At 39.3% G+C, this 27,297-nt stretch overlaps 1 protein-coding gene across 2 annotated transcripts in view; it reads right to left on the reverse strand.

Moving 5' to 3' along the window:
* Positions 1 to 7,733: 7,733 nt before the first annotated feature.
* The window catches only part of SLC25A24 (solute carrier family 25 member 24), a 45,758-nt gene continuing 26,194 nt past the window's right edge, over positions 7,734 to 27,297 (reverse strand). The window contains exons 5-10 of one of the 2 annotated variants that reach the window (XM_064488785.1): positions 25,646 to 25,804; positions 23,245 to 23,397; positions 18,663 to 18,770; positions 17,001 to 17,168; positions 11,195 to 11,345; positions 7,734 to 9,901 (exon numbers count right to left, since the gene is read on the reverse strand). In XM_064488785.1, the coding sequence (XP_064344855.1) occupies positions 9,717 to 9,901; positions 11,195 to 11,345; positions 17,001 to 17,168; positions 18,663 to 18,770; positions 23,245 to 23,397; positions 25,646 to 25,804 (924 nt within the window). In that variant the 3' untranslated portion in view covers positions 7,734 to 9,716. The remainder of the gene's footprint in view (positions 9,902 to 11,194; positions 11,346 to 17,000; positions 17,169 to 18,662; positions 18,771 to 23,244; positions 23,398 to 25,645; positions 25,805 to 27,297) is intronic. The other variant, XM_010975879.3, reaches the window with a different exon arrangement.

A 27,297-nucleotide genomic window follows, 5' to 3' on the forward strand; every position in this document is an offset into this window, starting at 1 on the left:
AGGCAGACAACCCCAGGACCAGAGCAAGTAAGATGGTAAAATATCATATAGAATATAATCTCATTTTGCTTTTTATGGTTTTAAAGATTATGAAAGTGAAACATACTAGTTGCCAAAATTCAAACAGTATGTAGGTCTACATGAAAATGTGAACGTCCTCCTGCACAGCCCACCCAGGACTTCCCTTTGCCCCAGAGAGTAACACTGTGTTTCAGCAGCGATCCTGACCTGTGCCTTGACAAGCTTTGTAAACACATGCATACGTGATAGCTGTACCTAACACATCCTCACAGCTTCTTTTACATCCCTTTGCTCAGCTCTGTTAGGCTGCTTAAGTTCTCATTATTTCCTTTGTTTTCTTTGAGTAGATTAGAAATCATACAGCTATCTCCAGTCTTATGGTTTTGACTCAAATATTTTAATGAAATATTCTGTACTATATATATATATATATATATATATATATATATATATATATATGTATGTATATGTATATATAAAATATGATGTGGCTCCACTACCCAGCCTAAGATGTAACAGTATTGTCAAAGTGCCCAGAATGCCCAATTCACAACACTTCCCACCTGACAGCAACCACTAATCTGAATGTTGCTTGTCTTAAAACTGTATTTTAAATCCTATATTATTTTTAAATACTATATTGATAACTAATTGCAGTGTTTTTTTTACTTTACATGAAAGGTGACATAATAAGTATTCTGCAGCTGCATTTTTTACTCAATATTATGAGTTTTTATTAGATTCATACATACTGCTATGAAACTACAAAACATTACCAAAGTTTTTTTTTAATTAATAAATGGAGAGTGATACCTTCTTCATGGGTCAAGAAGATATCATTTCTCCCCAAATTAATCTATAGATTCAATGTAATCCCAATCAAATTTCCAACAGGCTTTACTGTAGACATTGACAAGTTGATTTCAGAATTCATTTGGAAATGCAAAGGACCTAGAATATCTAAAATAACTTTGAAAAAGAAGAACAAAGTTTTGGATGATTTACAGTAGTTGATTTCAAGACTTATGAAGCCACAGTAATGAAGACAATGTGGCATTAAAATATACAAACAGATCAACAGAACAGAATTGAGTTCAGCAATAGAACCTACATATATACAGACAACTGATTTTCAACAAAAGTACAAAGGCAATTCAGTAAAGAACAGTCCTCTCAACAAATGGTACAAGAACAACCGAATAGCCACATGCAAAAGCTTGAACTTCCATCCACACCTTGTACCATATACAAAAATTAACTTAAAAACAATCATAGACCTAAATGTAAGGCCTTTAAACTACAAAACTTCTAGACAAATACATAGGAGAAAGGTTTCTTAAAATTTTAGAAACTCTTAAAGTCTAAGAAAGTTTTCTTAGATACAATGATTCAAAAAGAACAAATTGATAAATTGGACAGAATCAGAATTTAAAAGAGCTCTTCAAAGACACAGCTAAGAGGACGGCAAGACAAGCAGCAGACTGGGAGAAAGTACTTGCCAAGTACAGACCTGACAAATCATTAGGGAAATGTACATTAAAACCACAATAAGAGACCACTATTCCAATTAGGGTGGCTAAAACTGAGAAATACCCACAAGGTAAGGATGTGCAGCAAGCGGTACAGACATGTCACTCCTAAGTATTTACCCAAGAGAACTAAAAACATGCATCCATGCAAAGCTTGTACATAAATGTTCATCGCAGCTTATCTGTAATAGTCAAAAACTGGAAGTAATTCTAATGCTCATCAACAGGTCAGTGTCCATTAACAAATCACAGAATAGCCCTACAGTGGAACAGTATTCAGCAATTTAAAAAATGAACTACTGACACATGCAACAACACAGAGGAATCAGAATGCATCGTCAAAGAAGCCAGACACATTTATGTGAAAGTCTATAAAATGCAAGCGAATCTACAGTGTTAGCAAGAAAGCAGGTTCCCTGGTGCAGTAGGAAACTTTCAGCGGTGATGGTGTGATTATCACCTTGACTGTGTTTACGTATACATAAATATGTCAAAACTTAAATTATACACTTTAAACATGTGTAGTTTTCCATATGTCAATGATATGTCAAGAAGGCTGTGTAAAAAAAAAAATTACACAGTTGGGAAGGCTCAACTGTTTCAAAGAAGATCTGCTTGAGAAGTTACAGTGTCTAATGCGATCCTTACAAATATTAGTTTACTTTTGTTCTCCCAAGCAATTTTATTAAATCTGTAACTTCCCCTCAATCTGTATTGCTTTGTATATTTTACATTTGTAATTGGCATGATGTGCACAATTACTGGCTCACTTTGGAAGTCCTGGAGGTTCAGTGAAAATACCTGGCTTTGCTCTCAGTGGAAAAACACATTGCAATGGATGACTTCTCGGGACAGTTTATTCTAACATCAGATTGGCAATTACATACATATGTCCATTTAATTTACCCAACCAAAGCCGTCAGCATCCTTGCGACGCCACAATCAACAAGGATACAGAGACCACCCCCCTCCAATTAGAGGCATTATTCTATTGCCTGAAGAAAAACAACACCCCACAGGAGTGGATAGTATATGGATTACAATTTATAAGAGTCAGGGTTGTCAACTTTGGACCCAACAGGCTGGGGTAAACTTGGCCCTACCTCAGTTTGTAGATCACCTTCACCTTAATCTGGATCATCTGAAACTGAACTGTTGTATCTGGCACTAAGTGAAAAGCCATGGTGTTAAAATTAAATAAAACACTGGGTCCTAATAGTTTCTACTTCGGGAATGGTGGTCCCTGGGCTGCTGTGGGGAAAGCCCCATGACCAGCACCTTCAAAGCCTTGTCCCGTGGGCCAAGTGTCATTGTTTCAGTGGTCCTGTGCTGTCACCACAGAAGGGAAAAACCAGCCTTCCCATTTCACTTTGCACTGGATGAGAGACCAAATATAAGGATCTACTTAAAGAGTGTTTGTTATAACTCCTCTGTTCCCAGTTAGTAAGGCACAGGGTAGGACATGCGAAGAAATCCTTGGAAAATACTGTACCTTTGGGCTGAGGCTCCTGGCCATTTGCTACGTGACTCTCCACCCATCTGGGAGCTTGACTGTACTAGTGTTCCCAAAGCCTGGGCTATTTTAAAGAGATAATTTATACAAACTCAGCAAAGGCAGGCGTGAAATGGGCTGCAAAACTTATCAATCAATTCTGTCTCTCCCCTCTCCCTTGCTCTCTCTCTCCCAGAAATTAAGCAGAAATTAAGCATGATTGATACTTGGAATGTTAGTATTAGCAACTAGAGAACCGTATTTATGGTCCTTGGTGCCCCAAATGGACAAATTTATAATTAAATACAATCAGGAGCAATCACCATAGTGATAAATGAGGCTGTTCGTTCACTTCTGACCTTGAGGGCACGTCCCCAGAGCTGCACTGAACCAGCCTCTCCAGGTCCTTCTTCCCGCCCCTCCCGACCAGGGGGAGCTCCACTACTTGGAACCCTGAAAAGGGGAGGGAAATACCTCAGCAGGAGTCACCATTTGATTATTAATTACTAGTTCCATGAAAAAAATAGAACTTTGCTGAGTAACTCTCTTGACCAATGGACGTTGCTTGATGTTCTGAATCTTTTTGCTGAATGCCTTATAAGAAGAAGTGAATTTCTAAGTCTTGGCAAAGAGAGGAATCTCCTATAGTCCGGTCAGAATTGCCTAAAACAGTAGCCATACATTTTCGCTAGCCCAAGAAAACAAACACATGAAATAGCAAAATTTTCAAACTGCAGAAAAATTCTTATATTGTCTACTGACTTTTTCCTCTTCTTAATATAGTTTTATTACCTTATGGAAGAATTCCTTACATTTCCCCAGAGGGGACATCTTTACAGAGTAAGGAGGGGAGGGAACAAAACCAGAGGAGGAGTGAAGATCACAAACGGATGGACTTCAAAATGTCTTCCTCACCTTTTGTTTTCTTGCAGATTCTTCTACTGTGAGAGCCCCAAGCACCTGAGTCATTAACATCACCTGCAAGTCTACACTTGCATCTTACCAGCCATGCCTCCTGAGGGCTTACACTCATATTCTCTAAATCACCCAAAACAAACCAGATTTAGAAACAGTAACTCTGCAGAATCTCATCATCCTTTTCCACATTACACTTAATCTTACCTTCTACTTCCCATCACCTCCCAAGCCCTTGAAAAGTGTCAATAATCAGTACTGCTGACTTTTCATTCAGGACACTGTTTACTGAACCATCTGGCCGTGAAGTCACATTGCCACATATCAGTAATGTTCTGGGGATTTAGAGATTCAATGGGTGGAACGATGCCTTGTTTCATGTGTGCAGAGCCCACCATTCTGCAGCACAGGGCTCATTCCTGAGACACAGAGGACAAGGAGACGGTTTGAGAGCCTACAGCAAGATAACTGAGTTTGTGTTTATTCCCCCTATATGTTCCCTTTCATCTTATTTCAAACAAGGAAATAGTATTTCCTTCCCTCAGTGATTTTTAAAAGAGGGAAACGGAAGTCACTGTCAATCAGAGGCTCTTCTGCCTTTTGCAAGCATCTAAGCTACCTGCAGAGAGGATGCCATGAGTCCCAGGGGATGAGCAGATGGGTGCCTTTAAGAACAAAAAGAAAAAGGGGCAAACCCAGGGCCTGGGAAGGAGACAAAGGTTGGTGGGTCCCAAGGTAAGGAGAGATTGACATTCAACTCTTCACCCTTTCAGAATGGGAAGGTCAGACCCAGGTACAGGTGCTGCATGTCTTACCAACTACTCCCATGCCAGGCACGGCGCAGCCTCTGTATCCAAGGGGCCGTGCAGGCTGCAACGAAGGGCCCCTTAGCCGCAGCTGGTGGACCATGACCAGAGGGGCTGAGCCCCCAGGTCACTGACACAACAGAGTGGTACAGGAGCTTCCAGCTGGATTTAAGCTGATTTAAAGAAAATTAAAAAATGTCACATTTTTTGCACATCCCAGTTGGCACACTAAGATTCACATGTCAGGGCTGAGTGAGGCCTGTCTGCAGCTGACACTGATCACAGGGGCTGGAAGTTAGGCTAATTCATCCTGAACCCATGGTCATGACTGTGCCATGGAATGGTATGTGAAGAGATGAGTGTAAATTCTTGGAAAACAGCAGATTAGCAAATACCAAGGATGTGCGATAAGTTTCAGTCTGAAAGAGTATTTCCAATGTGTTAAAATCCCGGGCCAGAACAGCGCCTCTTTCAAGGGTAACAAAATACAAGTCCCTTCTTTGTTACTATTATCTTAACTTCATGGAAATAAATTCAAAGCCAGACAATATCAACTACAAAAAATAAATAAAAGCATTGTTTCGAATATTGTACAACTTGTATAGATTATAAACAAATCAACAAATCCTGGGCAGATACAAGGTAGCCAGAGAAGGAAGTGAGGACCACAAGAGCCTTGTTGGTTTGCTAAGATTCAAGTTCTCTAGTTCTTAGGAAAATATGTAGAAAGATTTTAAGGTCTCTAAGTTAATTTCTCTTTTTAAAAATTAAAATTCTCCCTGGAAAGGGAAAGGCAGAGGGTAGCCAATAGACATGCCACGTAGGGAAGGGGCCACTTCACTGGGACAGCATATTCAGGGGAAACTATTCTGTGTGTGATGGACATGACAGTTACAGAAACTGCAGGTGTTTTCCAACCATGTTTGCAGTAATGAAACTCCTGCCCCCAGAGGAGAGACACTGAGTCTGGGTTAGGAGACCTCACCCAGTAACCGCTGCTACTACAGTACTGGAAATGCTGGGCCAACGACCTCTCTCCAGCCCCTCTGGCTTCACTGCTCACTCCTTCCCTTTTGCTCACTCTGCTCCAGCCACACTGGTCCCCATGATGTCCCCTCCACCCGCAGCCTTTACCTGCAAGCCCTCTGCCAGGAATGCCCTTCCTAGACATCAGTATGATCCATTCTCATGCCTCCTTCAGGCCTTTACTTAAACAGCACCTGCCCAGCAAAGTCTTCTCTACCTAAAACTGCAGACAGCCCCAACACTGCCCTCTGTCCTTATCACCATGACATGTTACATACTGTACTTACTTTGCTGTCTGGCTCCACTAGATAATCTCCATGAGAAAAGGTATGGAGTTTTGTTCAACGCAGTCTCTTCAGCCTCTAAAAGTTTCTGGCACACAGTAGGCATTTAATACTCACTGAAAAGAACCAAGAAGTAAGTGAATGTTTACAGAAACGCCACGTGGCCCAGGTTTGGGGCACTTCTGCTTTCAAAGCAAACAGTGGTTGCTGGTCCAGTATCTTCTGAGTACAGGGCTGCAGGGCCCACTGACAACCAGAGAACATGCCAAAAAAAAAAAGCAAAAAACAAAACTCAAAAAAAAAAATTCATGAGAACAAAAAGCTGGCAATTTGGGGACAGGGAAATCATAACACACTTCTACACATGTGACCGAATGTAAAGCTCAAAGAACAGACTAGTATAAAACACAATGCCTAGTCACGTGAGGCTCATCCTCCTGATGGGGGATATAAGACAAACAGGCAAGAAACAAATCTGCAGCATTTTTCTGACAAAGGGCCCGGGGAGCCAGGGAGAGCTGACAGGTTACTTCTGGAGCCTGGGTAGCATTCAAGTTGGAGCACAGAGTATCTTTGCAGTCTTTTATGTTTTGTTTTATTTTTTTAATCAAATTTTTATAATCTTTATAATTGTATAATCTGCATTATAAAATTGTTGTAATTACTTACCAGTAAACTTGGTTTTTGTTTCCTGCAACTTCAAGACAAACTGATACTCCACCAAGATTTGCCAGGAAACCCTGTAACGTGGGGTTCTCCTTGGCAATGTGACCCTCAGGGGTGTAACCCTAATTGGCAAATGTGGAATTTGGACATCACAAAAAATACCATCTTATATCAAAATATAGGGTAGAGACAATAACTGCTGTGGCTTTTTGGAAAAGGCCAAAATATTTGGAAAAATTATATGGAGTCTTTTCAATAATACTATGTGTATTACTCAAACAAGCAATTCTCCAATGAAGACATACAAATGGCCTATAGGCACATGAAAAAATGCTCAATATCAGTAATTATTCGATTCAATTACTCTAATTCAAAAAGATACATGCACCCCAAAGTTCACAGAAGCACTATTTACAATAGGCCAAGACATGGAAACAACCTAAATGTCCATTGACAGATAACTGGATAAAAGAAGCTGTGGTACATTTATACAATGGAAAACTACTCAGCCATAGAAAAGAATAAAATAATGCCATTTGCAGCAACATGGATGGACCTGGAGATTGTCATTCTAAGTGAAGTAAGCCAGAAAGAGAAACAAAAATACCACATGCTATCACTCATATGTGGAATCTAAACAAAGAAAAAAGAAGACACTAATGAATTCATCTACAAAACAGAAACAAACTCACAGACATAGTAAACAATCTTATGATTACCAGGGGGAAAGGGGTGAGAAGGGATAAACTGGGAGGTTCAAGATTTGCAAATATTAACTACTATATATAAATACAGACAAAAAACAAATTTCTTCTGTATAGTGCAAGGAACTATATTCAGTATCTTGTAGTAACCTATAATGAAAAAGAATATGAAAACAAATATAGGTGTGTGTATATATATATACACATATATATATATGTATAACTGAAACATTGTGCTGTACACCAGAAATTGACACATTGTAACTGACTATACCTCAATTAAAAAAAAATACTATATATATTATTCAAACTCCTACCAAGATATAAGATGCATGACACAGCCATTTTTCTGCCTTAGTTAGACTATTTTTTCAAATGAAGAAACAAGTCATTTTTAAAAACAAATACATCTATTTAATATAAGTGGAACGTAAATACGCAGTAATGCCAGAAATAAACTATCTTCAACACTGGGCTCTTTTCAAAAGATACAAGATCAGTTTTTCAAAAGATACAAGATACACAGATAAATCACATTCATACCTTACAAATGTTAAATAGCAAAAATTTAAATTCATAATGAACAATGAATATTTTTCAGTAGCTTGAAACTTTACTCAGTCCATAATTTTTAGGATTGAAAAAAGAGCTAATCATGTACCTTAATATTGTCTTTTATGTATTACTCAGAAATACAAACACCCTGAAGATGGAGTTGCATGCTTACCATATGTATTATAAAAACAATGAGACATTTATCAAGCATAACTAATATAATGAAAACTATATTTTAGGATATGTTTCACAAACACAAGTCCAACATTTCCTCTTTGGTTCAGAAAATATAAGAGGTAGGTTCAAACAAAGCAAATGCCTATTACGTCACTAGATTTTTATTAAAATGTCAGCAATTTATCAGAAATTACTAGAAATCAAACTTGAGTTTAAGAACTAAATTAAAAAATGGTAAGAATAACTTCAACTACCAAATATTTTTCTAAGTCCTAATCACACAAATCAGAAAAGACAGTTGATTACAAAAATGGCATTAGTAAAATAAAAACATGCCATCAATATTATAAATTAAGTTTTTTATATCATAACATGTTCCTAAAACTGGGGGAAAAGAGAATATGAATGTACATGTTTGTAAATTGGGCCTTTCATTTAAATATAGGTACCAAATATATAAAATTAATACATACTACTATTAGTATCTAGTATTCTCCTAGGTTTGTTCTGCCCAAATTGAGAATTGCAGGGTCAAAGAAATTAAACAGTGAGGGGGAAATGAGACTGTCATTCACCCACGATCAACATACTTCATGTGATTAAGAAATTCAGATAACCCAGAATGGTCCCCAGAAGCCTTCGTGATTAAAACAGAAGTCTGAGTCAAGTAGGAAACAAAAGACAAAGAGAAGAGATGGTCTTCAAAAGCTGATATAAGTAAAAGGGTTTTGTTTCCTGGTGCTTTTCAAAGCAATGATAATAAAAAGAATCTTTCAAATAAGTTGCCTTGTGTTGATAATTTAACAGTAATAGATTGACAGTGTGTCATCCTGGGAATCAAATCACAGTACAAGAAAAATGGAGAAAGGCCCTCTGAAGTAAGTATTATTTTATGACTCCTCCTTACACAAAAATGGTATGAATGGACTAGGGTATTCACATGCCTTGAAATTCTGCCACTTACATTCATTCTTATTCACCTTAAAGAAAAATATAAACCCAATACCTATTTGGCTGCTGTAAGGTATATTTTCATGCAATGATTCTCTATTAATGGTCCTACGAGGAAATTTTAAGTAGTCTATAAAGACATTCAAAATATGTAAACAATTTAAGTTTCAAGGTTTTCTGATCATTAAAAAAAAAAAGATTTTTAAGTATAAAGAAACTGGCATAAACTTGAATCAACCAAAATAAAGATTTATAATTCTACCACACAAAACAAATTTAGGTCAAGCAAGTACATTTTTTCAGATTTAAGATTCAGGGCAGAGATGTATAGAAAGGACTAATAAAAAAAGACAAAATACAATTTTATGGCCTTTTCAAAATTGTATGTGCTATCGAAACTATGGTTTTTAACATTGAGTGTATAAAATTGAGCCCAAATGTTTGAAGGTATCATTGATACGCTCTTCCCTTTTGTGGAAAAAAAAATACAGCTTCTTTTGCCATAGACTTGTTGCAATTCTAGGAGAAGAGTTCTCTCTAGAGATTGTTGAAAGTTTCAAGAATCATGCTAAAGCAAAAAATTCAACATGTCATTTCTGAGTTACTCCTAAAGTTTGTTTCATTTTTTCATAAACCACGTAACTGATGCCTACAGCAGGGAGCACCTTCATAAAGTTTGGGGTGATGCCTCTGTAAAGTCCTGGAATTCCTTCTTTGGAAATTATTCGTCGAAAGAGCCCAACCATGTTCAGCTGTGGGGTTCCTTCTACCATGGCTAGAAAATAAAAAAAGAAACCAGGCTAACTTGATATTCAAGCACGTTCTATTATTACTATATGCAATTATGACTCCGAATGATATTCTAAAATACAATGAAAGGATAAAATTTATTCCAAGGGGCCCAAGAAAGTACCCCTTTATATAATTCTCCCTGTAGAGCACCTGATAATAATGATGGTACTGTTATTTATTGAGAGATTACTATGTGCTAGTCATTGGGTTAATTATATACCAATCCTCCAAGTTACGTATTATTATAGTCATTTAATAAATAAGGAACTGGAGGCTTAGAAAGACAGAGAAACTTGTCCGAAGACACGTAGCCTAGAAGGTGGGAGGGCTGACAGCTGGCGGTCTTCCTCCTCTGTAAATGGAATGAAAACTGTGCAGTGTTGTAAGAATTAGCAATAACATATGTGAAGCACCTGGCATTTGTCAAATTCTTGGTAAATCATGGTTGGAGTTCTGTATTATTATGGGACCTACAACTTTTGAACTGTGATTCCTCCCCACTGAGACACTGTCTCCTCCTGGACTTTGATGATGCCTCTTCTGCCATCTCATTGATTATTCTCATTTCTTATGATTTGCTGGGTTTTATTGCTGTATGAAAGTAGCAGGCATTCTGTGCTTTCCTGCTTTACCCCTGGCCAACCTCACCCATGATCATTTCTTTAAATAGCATACCCTGAGCACCTACAGCTCTAGCCCCAACCTCTCTTCCAAGTGCCAACCACCCCTCCTCCAGCCAAGCAGTCAATCATTAATTAACCAATACTTCCAATGTAGATGCTGCTAAATATTTGTAAATGCAATGTAAATGCTACATAAACAGTGGACCACATGGCAAATTCAAGTTTTGCTTTTTGGAACTTTCTGGAGTTTTGGGGTTTCTTTCCCCTGAATATTTTTGATCTACAGTTGGTTGAATTCATGGATGCAGAAGCCACGGATATGAAGGGCCAACTATACTCTTTTTTTGTTTTTCAACTATGCTCTTAAAACATTAAATTAAAACAGGCATTCTTGACACAGGCAAGAAAATCTTAACTCTGTGCATAAACTGCAGATATACGTGCAGTGTTATCTGTGGTATTAAAATTTCATGAAGAGGAATGAATTAGGAAAAGAATGTCTAAAAAGCTTCCTTAGGGAGGAAATAACGAACCAAAGGTTGAGGAATACTGTCTTAAAACCACACTCTGCTGTCTCAGTAGAACCTGAAGTTCCAAAAGCACGCTACTGATGAGGTACTTCTATCAGTGTCATTCTTTCATCCAAAACCCACCTTGAGCCTGCATGCGTGTTCTCACCAAAGCCAAGGGGTAGCTGGCTAGCTGACCGCAGGTGCTGGATAAGGCACCACATCCCAGCAACACCATGACTCCAGGGTTTACAGAGTCTTTGGCAAAATTATCTAGCCAATGGGACTTCAAGAGCTACCAGAGAAACAGAAAGGAAGAAAAATAATTTAAAAAACGAACTTTACAGCAGCTTTCACTCAACATGAGCATCTTTGCAGCTACTCATCCTTACGAGGGACAGGCTGCATTTCTGCAAGATTGGGAGGCACGTTCCCAGGAGCAGCAGCTCTGCAGAGAGGTGGGGAAGCCACGGGGGATTCAAAACACAAGAGGTCTGTACTGGTTGTTCATCTTCCGTGAAACAAACGTGAGGCTCAACAGCACACCAAACGTAGGCTCTAAAGAACATTCCCCACGGTGAGTATAAATGAAAATAACATACTACTACTAAGTGCATCTAATTTTGTACTTTACACGTTATTTCATTTAGTTGTTCTACAAAAGCTCTGAGATAGAGCTATTCTGATTCTAGAAATGAGCAAAATTAGTCTCAGTGGAGTTTTTTTAAACAAGGGTGCAGAGTCAAGTGTATGTTTTTTCCTGTTATCCTAGGTCCCTGCATTTCCGTTAGGAGGCAATAATTGAGAGAAAGTGAGTAAAATATTATTTTAATCTAATTTTCAAATATAAAATATCTTAAGTATAAAATTATATGCTAACACATGGGGGAAATTATATACTAGTTTAAAGTTTTCAGTGAAAAATTTAACTGTATACTTGGACCTTACAATTATACAAGAATAGCTCTATAAATTTGAAAGCAAAAGTTATATTTCAGTGTCTTATTTAATGTCCGTTTAGTACTGTAATATGACAATAAATAAAGTCATGAAGGCTAAAGACAACCATATCTGAACTACAGAAATCAGAAAAGTGATTCACTAGAAACTAATCAATTATTTACACTATTAAGACGAGAAGGGGTGGGGGGAGACGAGGGGAGATAGGAAAATGTACTCTTAAAACAATTACTTTTAAAATATACGTGATCTTATAAATCCTCTCTGTGTGTCCCATAATCCATTTTCTTCTCCATCCTAGGATCCATTATCATTCCTTGCCTCTCAGGTCTCTCTAGGTTTTAAAATTTTTTTTACCTGTTTATTTTCATTTGTTTTTGTTTCCCCCTCATTTCTGGCTCTGTACCCCTCAATTGACAGATATTCTCAAAATTCTATCACCTTATAAAGGTTCTCCGGCAACACAAGGTCATAATGATGGGGTCCTGATCCAACAGGATGAGTGTCTTTATGAGAAGAAACACCAGAGAACTCACTCACTCACTCTCTCTCCCTCTCTTTCTCGGAACACAGCAAGAAGGCAGCTGTCTGCAGGCCAGTAAGAGAGCCTCACCATAACCCAAGTCAGCCAGAACCTTGATCTTGGACTTCTAGCTTCCGGAACTGTGAAAACGTAAATTTCTGTTTAACCCACCCACCCAGTCTATGGTATTTTGTAGCCCAAACAAACTAATATACTACCCAAAGCAGTCTACAGATTCAATGCAATCCCTATTCAAATTTCAATGACAGTTTTTGAAGAAACAGAAAAAAATTTCTAAAATTCAAATGGAACCTCAAAGGAGTCCAACTGGTCAAAATAGCCTTGAAAAAGAAGAACAAATGGAGGCCTCACACTTTCTGATTTCAGTACGTCCTACAAAGCAATGGCAATCAAGAGAGTGTGGTGCTGGCATAAAGACAGATTCATAGATCAATGGAACAAAAGAGAGCCCAGAAATAAACCCTTGAATACACAGCAAATGATCTTCAACAAGGGTGCCAAGGTTACACACTGGGAAAAGGACAGTCTCTTCAGCAAATGATGCTGGGAGAATTGGATACCCACATGCAAAAGAATAAAGTTGGACTCTTACCTTACAACATACACAAAAAAACTAACTCAAAATAGGTTAAAGGCCTAAACATAAGACCTACTGCTATAAAACTCCTAAGAGAAAACAGAAGATAAAATCTTTAGGACATTGGATTTGGCAACAAAAGCAAAAATAGACAAATGGATTTCATTACCTTAAAAACTTCTACACCACAAAGGAAACAATCAACAGAGTGAAGAGGCAACCTATGTAATGGGAGAATATATTTGCAAACCACATATCTGATAAGGAGTTAATACCCAAAATATATAAAGAACTCCTACAACTAAACAACAACAATTTAAAAAATAACCTGATTAACAAATGGGCAAAGGACACTGCACAGACACTTCTCCAACAAAGATATGCAAATGGACAACAAGCATATGAAAAATATTCAACATCACTTCTCATCAGAGAAACGCAAATCAAAATCACAATGAGATACTGTCTCACACGTGTTAGGATGGGTACTATCAAAATCCAGAAACTAACAAAGATTAGCAAGAATGGAGAAAAATTAGGACTCTTGTACACTGTTAGTGGGAATGAGAAAGGGTGCAGCTTCTATGGAAAACAGTTTGTTCCTCAAAAAGCTTAACACAGAATCACGTACGACCCAGCAATTCTACCGGTAGGTATACACCCAAAGGAACTGGAAGCAGAGACCTGAGATACTTGTACCCCTTTTCCTCAAAAGCGGAAATTATCCTTGAAATTAATTCAACCCCTCAACAACCGATGGCATTCCAAGCTCCTCAACCTTATTAGAAGTTTTTACCCTTAAGACAAGCTTGGAAGATAACATAAACTTAAAACTCAAAGAAGTCCCTGAGAGACTCAGCAAAATCCACAACCCATGTTGGGCAGGTGCATTCGGCTCCCCCAATCAAAATTCAAATTGACCATGGCAAGCCTCTTCCTAACGTTAAACAGTATCCTTTAAATCCTGAGGCCTTAGCAAGAATTAAACCAGCCATACAGGAAACACAGAGGAATATAAGACACAAGACCTCATAGTCCCCTGCACTCGTCTCTGTAATACACCCATTCTTCCTATTAAGAAACACCACAGAAGAGGATGGAGACTTGTCCAAGATTTGAGGGATATTAAAAACATTATCAATAACCTCTAACAGAAAAAAATACGTAAACGAATATATGCATGACTGGGATATTGTGCTGTACACCAGAGATTGACACATTCTAACTGACTGTACTTCAATTAAAACAAACAAACATTGTCATCAATTGTCATCCAGTTGTCCCTAGCCTTCATGCCCTTATAATGGCAATAACTAACGGAGACTAAATTTTTCACCATAATTGACCTCTGTAGTGCCTTTTTCAGCATCCCTGTGGATCATGAAAGTCAAATTTTATTTGCTTTCATGTAGGAAGGACCATGCACCTGGGCTGTCATGCCACAAGTCTACAGTGAAAGTCCTTCCTACTTTTCACAGATCCTGCAAGCAGATTTAGCAGATGTCATTTTTCCACAAGTGTCCACCTTCTTCAGCATGTTGACCACCTTCTTCTCTGCTCCTCTGCCAAGGAAGCAAGTGAACAAGACAGCATCCATCTTCCCTCAGCAACTAAAGGTCATAAGGTCCCTAAAGAGAAACTACAACTTGCGGAACGCAGGCCAAATACCCAGGACACTTGACCTCAGTTCAAGGACTCCTTTTAGACCCTAAAAGGATTCAAAGTGTCTTAAATTTCCCACAGCCACAGACCAGAAGACAACTTTAAAGACATGTGAGTCTGATCAGATACTAGAGAAACTGGATACACAATTCTTCAGTTGCCCAGCCTCTTTATTCATTGCTCAACGCTGAAGACCAGATCATTTTGAGTGGGAAGAAAATGCCTTTAATGGCTTTCCAGGACCTGAAAAGTGGACTTTTCAGGCCCTTGCTTTAGGACACACTAACTATCAGCTTCACCTTTTCCACTTCATGTACGAAAGGAGAGAAATGCCTTAGGAGTGCTTACTCAAAGGCACAGAGGTCAATACTGACCCCTTGGCTACTGCATTCAGCAATCAGGCCTGTGGCCAGAGGTCTTCCTCCGCGCCTGAGAGCTAATTCAGTAGCAGCAGCCCTTACAACATCCTCTGAGCAAATAGTTATGGGCCCTCCACTCCTCGTCTGTGTTCCCCCACACAGCAGGAGGCTTGCTCAATTCTCATCACACTCAACTCCCTTCTGCAAGCCGTCTTACCCCATAAGAACTACCGTTACTAACTTCTCACACACCCCCTTCCTGCTACAGCAACCTCAAGCCTGCAACCCTTCTCCCCTTTACTTAGTGACAAAACTCCTCATGACTGTCTGACCCTGACGGATCGGTTATTAACCCTTAGAGCTGACTTACAAGAAACCCTTGTTGCTAACACTGAGATTTCATGGTTTGCTGATGGTTCTCATTTGAAAAATGGTAAAGGAAAATACTGTGCTACACAATCTTGTGAATTGTGCTACAATTTCTAAGACTGAGGCAGCTCCACTGCTGATGGCCACTTCAGCCCTGCAGGCAGAGCGCCACGCTTTAACTAGAGGTTGCACCTGAGCAGAAGGTAAAACCCTGAATACCTACACAGATAGTCACTTTGCTTCTAGGGTAGTTCACGACCCTGGCATGCTTTAGAAAACAAAGAGGATTCTTAACCTCAGGAAGAAACCAGATTAAGAATGAAAACTGGGTCAATAAATTGTTGGAATCAATCCAACTTCCACCTGTCCTGGCCATCATTAAGGTACCTGGGCCTCTGAAATTAAATTCAGGTGACACCAAAGGAAATAATCTGGCTGATCAGGCCACAAGGATAACTGCCTTATGAGCCACCAGATCTGCCTAAGAGTTGTTTCCTGAATGCCTCCCTGTTGCTCAAATGTGGCCTAACCCTTATGACACTGACTCCTTGAAATAACCTTCGGAGATTAAAACTCCCCCCTGACACAGAACACGACTGTGTTCTGGGACGGGTCCACCCCAGCAACACGAGACAAAGCAGACCTGTAAGTTGACTGTCAATGCTTTTAGAGAATGATCTTGATCAAAAGAGGAAAATGTGAAACAAAATGGAGTCACTTATGTCGTAAGTTTTAAAATGAAGCTGGGAGGCCATTCAAGGTGGACCTTATGCACATCTCACCGGGTGGCACCATGAACTTATGAATGAGGCCAAACCACAGACAGTTCAAGGACTCTGCAAGAACGCCCACAACTTGTCACAGTAACAAACTCTTACCTCCTTCTAGTGGTACCCTTAGCAATCAATCATGTTGAGCCTCTAGCTAGGTTCTGCCTCCAACTCCAGTCAAAATTCTTTGGCATAAAAAACACCTGACTTTTACTCCCTAGCAGACACTATTCAGGCTGCTACCCAAATTTGTGTGCACGGATCCCAAATAAACACTTTGTGTTTGATTATAGCCTCCTAGGTTGACAAGAACAAGAAGTGAATCTGTGCTGTTCATATCAGTCTCTCAGCTTCACCAATGTCAGATTTTAACAAATCAGAGGAAATGTGCCATTTTTGCTTATTTTCTCTCTCCTCAAAAAAAATCCCCAATACCGTCTTCTAAGCTGGACAACTGTATCTGAATGTGAACCTATTCTCTTCATTAATAAAACTAATTCGCAGGGAAATCTAATACAAAAGTGACCAGAGGCTTATGGGTCACATAGTCAAGGAACTTGAGAAGAAATATCAAAAAACACACCCTTGAATCTCCTTTTGGTCACAAACTGTTTCCAGTTATGTATGTATTTCTCTACATAAAGTCAAATTCTAACAATGAGAACTATTTAGCTACATTTTCAGATTCAAAAACTTGCTACAAACTCACCTCATACACAGCAAGATCTATGCCCGCATATGGTATGATGCCCAATAAATTGGGAACATAACCTTTGTAAAAAGCTCCCACGCCTTCGTGTTTCAAAATCTTCTTGGCACAATCAAATATTCCAGAGTATTGTCCAGTTTTGCCTACAGCCAGCCTGGTTTTCAAAACCTGGTTATGAAAGAATATAACAAAATATTATTATTCATATTAATCTGTCATCACGGAATTCAAGAGAAGTAATCTCACAGAGAGTAAATACCTAGCATACACTGTCACTCAAATGACTGCCCAATTCATTGGCGTGTTCGCCCTCACATATTATCCCCTCTTGAGGGTCCAAGTCCAGAGCCAAGAAGACCCATTTATTGCAAAGAGGATCTGAATTAGGGCAGTGGCAGAGGAAACAGAGGGAAGATAATCTATTGATGTCTTAACAAAACTGACTGGTGACAAATTAGATATGGAGGGTGGGGGAAATGGTAGTGTAACAGATGACTCCAGTGTTTCTAGCTCGGAACACAGCACGGGGCCAGCAGGGAAGAGGGAAGGTGATGCTGTTAGCGGAGATGGAGGATGTAAGAGGAAGACTAGGTATTGAATTAGGATATGTTTTTGAGGGGTGTGTGCAATAATGTGAATAAGAATATTAAGATGCTTGCAGGGAAAGCTGTATTAAGATGTACACCACAAAGGTGAAAATTTAGGGTATTTCTTACTTCGGTCTTACCAGTTTTTGAAAAACTCTCTGTCCTACCAATAAAAATAACCACATCTACAATATTATTTCTGCTTTAAAGCAGGAGTTGGCAAACTTTTTCTATATAGTAAATATTTTAATATTTGCAGAACTAAAATATCAGGTCTCTGTTGCATATTCTTTGTTGTTTTGTTTTGTTTTGTTTGTTTTGTCTTAAGCCACCTTAAAAAGGTAAAATGTGAAAACCATTCTTAGTTCAAGGGTACATATAATCCACAGGTCCACGGTTTGCCAGCCTATGCTCTAATGGAAGGATGTCCAGTTAAGATTACTATCACCTAATCAAATTCTAAGGTTCCACTATGAAATTTATGGTACAGAAACTCTTTGGAGAGGAGCGAGTGTTGTAATTCTTACCAACAAGGGCCCCCAGCCTCCGAGATGGCCCCCAACTATCCCTGCCTCCTGGTATTCACACCCTGTGTAGTCCCCTTCCACACTCTACCAGGGGCAGTCGGTGTGACCAACAGAATAGAGCAGATGTGACCAAAGATTGCACTTTCCATCTTGGGTGCTCCCTTTGAAAACTGATTTGGAGAAACCAGCTACCGTGCTGTGAGGAGACTCAAGTATCCTATGGAGAGGCCCCTACGATAAGGAACTGATGTCTCCAACCAATAGCCAGGGAGACCTGGCAACAAACACATGAATAAGCATGAGAGCAGATCCAGCCCGAGTTGAACCCTGCAGTGACTGCAGTTCAGGCTGACACCCTGACTACAGGCTGTGAGAAATCCCGAGCCAGAGACACTCAGCTAAGCTACACCCAGATCCCAGACCCATAGAAACTGTGAGAAAATAAACACTTGTTGTTTGAAACTGTGAATTTGGGGATAACCTGTTACACAGCAGTAGCTAGTAATACAAACACCATTAATGCACTCAGACTTCACGGTGGTACTTACCTCCATAGGATAAATGAAAGTCTGTGCAGTTGCTCCCGCCATGGAACCGGAAACAAATCTCTCAAAGGTGCCTATTTTTTGTCCTTCCTCAGTAAGCAACTTCTTGTACTGTGTGAATGAAGTTTTAAATGCACATTAATACCTGCTACAGAATGAATTGTGCTGTTTCCCCTCCCGCGGCTGCCACAAATTCACAAGTTGAAACCATAACCCCGAATGTGATGGTATTTGGAGATGGGGCCTTTGGGAGGTAATTTCAGTTCCATCAGGTCTTGAGGGTGGGGCCCTCATGACAGGATTAGTGTCCTTATAAGAAGAGACACCAGAGTTCTCTCTTTTTCTCTTTCTTTCACACGCTTCTCATGCTCTCTCCCACCTCCCTCTCTCACCCCACCACACATATGCACCAAGGGAAGACCGTGTGAACAGCACACAGTGAGAGGGTGGCCATCTGCAAGCCAGGAAGAGAGCCCTCACCAGAAACCAAATTGGTCAGCACTTTGATGAGTCTATCATCAGCTCAAGAGCTGTTAGAAATAAATTTCTGTTGCTTAAACCTCCCAGTCTATTATGATTTTTGTTATGGCAGCCCAAACTAAGACAATACCAAAATACAGATCAGCTCCCAGAATTCAATTATGCACACACTGCATTAACAATACCTAACAGGAAAACAAGGCTTGAATGCTAGCGCATTCAGAGTACTGGACAGTGATTTTCAAGTTAGAATTCCACAGAACACAAACGGTCCACAGAAGGCACCCAGTAGCTCCTTTGCTAAAACTAAATCATAGCACTCTTCCCTAGATGCACAGAAAATACAAGGTTAACAAAGTGTTCAGTCTTTGGAAATTTTCCCCATAGTTTTTCTTTTATTAAGATAAGTTTATTTTCACCAGTACAAATAAAACTAATAAACGTGACAAACAAATATTAACAAAACAACTTAGCACAAAAGTTTATGTAGGTAATACACGTAATTATACTAACGTGTCAACCCCAGAGCTCACCTGGCCCACCAGTACTAAAGCAACCGACACGGCTGAGCTGGGCAAGGGTGGAAATCTGACATAAATGCAGCCGAAATACCGATGGGCAGGATGTTATCATGGACTCCAGAGTCCAGAGAGGCAGACCTGGGCTGGAAGCCCAGAGCTGTGACCCTGAGCAAGTTCATGAACACGTCCAAGCTGCGGTCTCCTCGTCTATGATAACAGTACCTACCTTACGGTGCTGTTGAAAGGATTCAGTAAGATAAGACACATAACACATTTAGCACAGTGCTGGGAACATGGCAACTGTTTAGTAAATGTTACTACTATATTATCCTTCTACAGCTCAGAGAGAAAAGGCTCCACCCAGACACGGACAGTGGCTGTAAGCCAGGCAAACTAGATTCCTTCTCCTAGGAATGCGAGGTGGGTCTACAGGGGTCATTAACCACTGACACTAGAGGGAGAAATGGATAAAGCAACAGAGAAGCAGACACATGGAGAAGGGACAGGTCAGCGATGTTCTACTTTCTGCACTTCCTGAGGGTCCTCTCCACAGTGACCTCGCCCTGCCCTGCTTTCCAGAGCCAGCCAGAGTATCTGTTCCTTGGAATCCAAAAAGCCCAACGCAAAAATACAGGAATACTTTCTCCTAGTACAACTGTGTTTCTCTGCTCATGAGAAAAATTCAATCTATTATAATGTCACAAAGTTCCCCAAATGGCAGATATTTTCCCACCAAATGGTCAATGTTTCCACAGGCTCTGTTTCCTGAACTGCTCCAGAATGTTCAGTAACACTCTTTCTGCGTAGACCCTATTAATTTTCCTGCATGTCATCAGATTATCACAAGTATTAAATATAATTAATTAAAAAACTCCCTGCATATGAATAGGAACCTTGAAGGCATCTTTTACATCTTGTACTCCCACCCAAACAGCACCCATCAAAAGTACTCAGTACATACTTAATGACTGATGGAGAATAAATATTTAAAGAGGAGGGGCTTGGGGCTCCTGCACCCCAAAACATACCATGCACAAAGGGAAGAGTTGAGGACAGAGAGCCTGTAAAGGGTTAGGCACTGTGCCAGGTGCTTAGCACTGTGTCACCAGGCTTAATTCCTGTCCCAGAGATGGGGTAACAGTCACAGAGACTTTAAGTGGTTTGCTCAAGGCCCCAGATTTTGACTTTCCCAAAGGAGACTCAGCTGGGCTCTCAAGGCCAGCCTGAAATCCTTTTGTCTATTTCAATTTTCTCTCCACTTGTTGAAACACCCAGTTCAGCCTTCTTCATTCTCCTCCAGCTTCTAATAACACCTCCCCCCTCATTCTCAATAAAAGTTCCTTCTCGGGAACTAAAGGCAGAACAGAGAGGCCACCAGCCAAGAACATCTTAGTATTTCTTCCCCCAGCCCCACAAAATCACCCACATCCACTGATACCGCCTTCCCAAGCTGACATGAGAAGAGTCGTCCACAGTCAGGGGCTAATCCTGCCAACAGTCTGGATGGCACCCACTTCTCCCCCAGGCCTCCCACCTCCCACCGCACACACGTACTTCCTCTGAATACCTGCTGCACTGACCAGTCCCTCTCACTTCATTTTTGTTTCTTTCTTTGAACAGACATGCTTCCTTCAGCCGTGGGCAAGTTACCCAGATAAAACTTATCAAAACCCCCCCTCTGCCCAACATCCTTCTTATCTATCCCTCTCTCCCTCTCCTCTTCCCCTTCCCTTCACGGAAGTCAAACTCCCTAACAAAGGTGTCTGCTGCCCAGTATTCTCCACCTCCTGTTCACTTTAGCTCATTTCAATGGTTTTCTCATCTCATTACTTCACTGAAACATTTAGATCTCCCATCTCTCTGATTTTCTCCTGTCCCTTTGGCTGCTCTTCCTCAGTCTCCTTTGCAAGTTTCTCCTCCTCCTTCCCCCTGGACATATTCCCAGAATTCTTCTCATTCTAGACGCCTTCCTGGCTTCCCCTCAGTAACCACCTCTCGATCAGAGATCAAAGGTCCTACTGGACCGCTCCCTGTACCTGTCACAGAGACAGCTTAAACCCAGCTTGTCCAAAACGCAACCCACCATTTCACACCTAAGCCCGTTCCTCTTTCTGTATACTTTACATATTTAGTTACTCAAGTTAGAAACCAGAGTATCATCCTTGATTCCTATCTCTCACCTCCACATCCACTCAGTGAGTTCTGTTGTTTCTCTTTCCCCAAATGTTTTTCAGTTCATTTCCATTTTCCTCCGGTCCGTACAGCCACCACCTGATACCGGTGCTCACGATTTCTTGACCGAATTCCTGGAATATTTCCTTAAATAGTCTCCCCACTTCCTGTCCAGCCTCACTGTCATCCAATTCACTCCCGCTCTTCTGCCAGGTTGACCTATCTTTAATATAAATACACTCATTTCACTTCCCTACATAAGATGCCTTCTCAGCCCCTCACCATATTCAGGATAAATCTAGGCTCCTATTACATTTGGCTCCTGCCTATCTTATTTATTTTAGGCTCCAGCTTTCCTATTATAAAATCCAAGTATGTGGTTAGAATAACCTACGGGTATCTAAACAGCTAGCCCTTACTAGTTGTGATCTGAATCTTCAAACAATCACAGAAGGGAGATATCCTTCCCAGAGACAGGCTCTAAGTAAAGCTGTGGAGACCACATTTCCATTCATTTTTTTCCTTGCTTCTTCATTTCCTAAGCCAAAAAAAGACACCACTAGACTTTGTAATCTTGTCAAGAATATTCTGTTGCTCAAGAACAAAATAATCAAAATCTATTTGAAATAATACAGAGTAGGAGGTGGAGTTAAATTTCAAGGTTCTCATGGTCTATAATTAACAATGATGGAAGAAATAACAGAAAGAATAATTTGGTGCCCACTCACCTAGACAGTTCTGCTGATGATCATAAAGAGAAACCAAACTCTTAAACCCACTGCACTGTTTCCTCTTAACGCCAGGTTATGGTGAAGCAGCACCCTAACATCGAAGTACTCTGAACCTGGGCAGTTGATTCAGAGGTAAATCCTTCATTCACTCACTCACTCACTCATTCAGCAAGCACTTGATGGGCACTGATCACATGCCAGGCTCTGTCTGAACGCTGGAGTGCATGGAGCCAAACCCCTGCCTTCATGGAACTTTCAAAGTCCACTCCATTTCATAGCAATGTCAAATTACACAAAGGACTTCAACTTAAAAGTTTTCCTCTCAGATGCTGGATGGGGATACTTTCATAAAAACTTATGTTAGTGTGCAGCTTCTGTTCTGAATTCAAAATGAATAAGCTAAAATTTTCTATTTTCTTTCAGAGCTACTTAGAAAAGCACACAAAAGTCTTTCTTTATAAATAGTACGAAATTCAGAACCCCAGAATTTAGTCATGAGAAATCTTTGAGTTTATCTAGTCTAATCTCTTGTAAGAGAAATTCCTTGTGGAGTATATGTGGAAAATTATTATGAATTAAAACAATGATCTAAAAAGCACTGCATGTTCATTGTTACTAAATTAGTTTATTAGCTCATCTTTGTTAATAAATTCCACCAGTGATAAAAATGGACAAAATTACCTGTTCATATGCCCAGAACTTAACAGCTGTCTCAGGAGCAATTTTGATAACATTTGTACCGTTTCCTCTCCAAAGGGAGCGGATACCTCCTTCTTTCACCATCTGTCGAAAGCCACCGTATATGTTCATTTTGTTTGATTTTGAACCATGGACCTAAAAATAAACACAAAATAATATGAAATACTGGTGGCATGTTGTCATTACTATTTCTAAAATAACAATACAGACCACTCTCGTTCCTTCAATACTACTTATTACCGCAAGAAGATATATTTCAAAATAGAATATGGAAGGCTGAGAAAATGTATAATGGGAAGAATTATGACCACCATTTTAGAAGCCTGACTCTGAATCCAAAACTAAGAAAAATGAATATACTTAATGTGGCAAAGCAGACGGAGAAGACAGGATCAAAATTAAAATTATGAACATCATTCATCAGATGAGATGAACTAAATTATTATTTATTAGGCTACGGAACACCTTTTGGAACACGAGCAAGTTCAGTGTAAGAAAAATTAGAAAAACATACAGAAGGTAATACATTCTCTCTCCCCACAAGAAGTAATACTGACATGAAATATAAACAGGTCTGAAAACAATGTGGGTATTTTGCATATCAGAGCCACAGACACTGGAATGCACAGAGCGTGACATCAGAAATAAAAACTGTACCTCCTATGGCTTCTCTCGAGACCTCATGTACCAACTGCCTAACCCAGCGAGGACTGATGATAGCCAGCTCATATTACAGCTGTGATAGTTGTTTAAATATACTAGACCTCAGGATGGCCCTGATATAAAAACTGATTGAATCTAATAAACCAAAAATAATTAAAGAAGTTAGCTCTTCTTTAATTGTTTCAGCTTACACAAAATGAGTAATTACTATCAAAAAAAACCCAAAAACCAAGATGGGAGGGGCTGAAGACTACAGGTCAGCTACGCGGGCAGCCTGTGACCTGGTCACAATAAAGACTCGGGTGAGCTTCCCTGGTTGGTGTACAACTCTGTGTATGTTGTCACACACCAAAGCCTGGAAAGTGACATATTATGACTCGACAGGGAGAGGACAACAGAAACTCTGCATTTGGTACTTCCCTGGACTCAGTCCTATGCTCCTCCCTCCTTGGCTGATTTTAATCTGTATCTTCCCCTGTAATAAACCATAATCACAAGTATAAAAGTTTCCAGTGAGTTCTGTGAGCCTGTCTATTGAACTACTGAATCTGAAGGTAGTTTAGGGAACCCCCCAAACTTGCAGGAATTAAGGTCCAGATATATACATTTTATTGTTAGATAAACTTCACAATAAAATATGACAAAGGGAAAGACGAACACTTATTCAGGCTCTCTCAAAGTCAATTTACTATTGTTCCTAAAGAAAAACATCCATACCAGTTCGCTCTCCTTTTTCTTTAAAGCAGTATCTTTACCCCTAAATGTATTTTGGGATGTAGGCACTACCCTGAATGGATGCTAATTCAAAATATTGTCAGAAATCTTTTCATACAGAAATCTATGGACAAACATAAAAAGTGCTGACTGTTGGTATAACAACCCAACTTTTAAAAACCCTTTTTAAGCAACTACTATATTCCGGAAGCGTGTCCCAGTGTACCGGGCATTTTCACATACCTTACATTGTTTAATTCTTACAACCACCCAGGTTGGATATCCTTCTGTCCATTCCAGAATGAAGGGAAATGAGGCCTCAGGGGTTTTATGCAGCATGAGAGCCCTGAGCTTTAGAGCCCAAAACACTCCATTCCTTGTCTAATTTGTTGCAAAGGAAAAGTTATTTAACTCTGAGCCTTATGTTCCCCACAGATACTATGAGGATAAATCCCCCCTTGCTGGGTGACTAGGGGATTACATAATGAGCACCAAATTAATATTAAGCCTTTCCTTTCCCTGTTTCTGTCCACCCTGACCAGCCAAGGCTACACTGCTAGTAGAGAGCAAAGTCAGTCTACAAATCCAGGTCTTTTCCTGCTGACTTTAGCTTCAGAATAATTTTTAAAATTACATCCTTATTCCAAGACTCTAGGTTTCAGAAAAACCCTCTCTGGATAAAGTACATAAAATAGAAAATACCAATAATTTAATGAGAACCCTACAAAAATGGTTGGAGATTTTCTTCTCTAATTAAACATCTGAATAGTCACTGGATGCCAAGATTAAAAGCTCAGCACACACACGTACCCATAATTTAAGGTTTGGTCAAACAACGAAATACTTATTTATGCAATGAACTTAGAATCAACAGTACTAAGATTAAGAGATTTCTTTTTAAAGGTATGACTATTACCGAGAAACTTTCAAACTTTTTCACAGCACCATATTTCTCATTGTTTCAGAATGTTTAGGACAACCTTAGACATAAGATCCTAAGGCTCACCTGCATCATGACTTTCAGACGATCCAACGGGGCGGTGCTTGTCCGAGAGACGGCACCAGCAACACCTCCCGCCAGAAGCTGCCTCCACCACTGCCCCGACTTCTTCTCTTCTTCTGTGAATTCATCCGGAATAGTTAAACTATCTCCTATGTCAATACCCTGTTAAAACGGAAAAGAAGATCCCCAGCCTCCTTCAATTAAAAATAAATCATCATGGAAGGTTTGTTTGTTTCTCTTCTGGGTTAAAGTTAAGATCAACTTCATTCCTTAGAAAATTCCACAGTGAACCAATCTGAGCAGATAGGTGATTATAAATAGCCTGTTCATGCTAAATGAGATGTGGTATCAGTTCACAAGAAGCAAAAATTAACAGTAATTACAAATTTACAAAACCAGTAATTACACCTTTTTTTCTTAGTAGATTTGGAATAACTTTTCTCTTCTACATCTCAGTCACAATGAAAGGGCAGCATTTTATCCAGTGTAGTGAGTCCCTATTAGCTACAGAAAAATTAATTTGTCAGTTCTTCAAAGATACTCCCTTTATCTCAAAATTCTTTCCACATTATTTATAACTTATACCATGATACGTGCTTTAAATATGTAAATAAAAATTAAACAAAAACTGTAATGTGAATACCCCTAAGCTCATTTCCTATAATAGACTGTATAAATATTTTTATAAATCTGACTTATCATTTAAAACATGCAGTAGAGCCTACATAAAATTTAGCTAACAGGGAGGTGTCGTTTAAAATGATCTACCTTTCAATCTACTCCGAACAGGACTAGACATCACAAATATAGCTTGACAGAAGCAAAATTCTATCCTGATGTTTTTACAACTTTATTATCTAAATGATTCTGGTGTAAAAGATTTTATAGGTAAGAGTGTCAGGGTAAGGGGCTGTGCTATACCTGTAACCCTCTTATTTCTTCATTTTACTATCAATAAAACGGATACGTTATTAACTGTCTCCAAAGATACAGTAAGAATTTGATTATGTAAATATGACCTCACATAAGTATAGAATTTGTCAAGGCAACTGAACTACTAATATAGGATGATTTTATACTCATAGCTAAAATTTTATACTCATTAATCACTAATGATGGTACAAAGCTTTAAGTAAGTCTAGGCATTGTTACTAGTGGTGATGTGAACTCCAGGCTTCATTTAGTGTGTGTAAATTTTACTGAAATCCAGGAATAAGTATAGAAGTCAACTCATTAGAAAAATAAAAATTCCCTCAAAGAGCTCCCATTGTTTTCCGGAACAGTTTACACAATAAAATGAACTTCATTTACCCCAGGCTATTTTAGCTGAATATTGATGAAATTTAATTAAAATTCAAAAGTTTTGAGGAATATAGATAGGTATGAAATGCTGAGCTGATGAGTCAAACATTTTTTAATCTTCCATAATTATTATTACAGGTGCCGGAGATAAATCTAGGCAGTTGACAACACAGCCAAGTTTCAGAAGGGATCTTTGGCCATTATCAATGGCCAAGTAAATAGATTCTCAGCAGCCATGAGGTACTGAGATTATTTACGCAAGATAATGTCTATAAAAAAGAAAAGCTTTTACGCTTCCCTATGGCAGAATACTTAAATGCCAATAAAAACTGGGCAGCTTATCTTCGTAAGAT

Source organism: Camelus dromedarius, chromosome 9 (assembly GCF_036321535.1).
Source record: "Camelus dromedarius isolate mCamDro1 chromosome 9, mCamDro1.pat, whole genome shotgun sequence".
In the NCBI taxonomy this organism is placed as follows: domain Eukaryota; kingdom Metazoa; phylum Chordata; class Mammalia; order Artiodactyla; family Camelidae; genus Camelus; species Camelus dromedarius.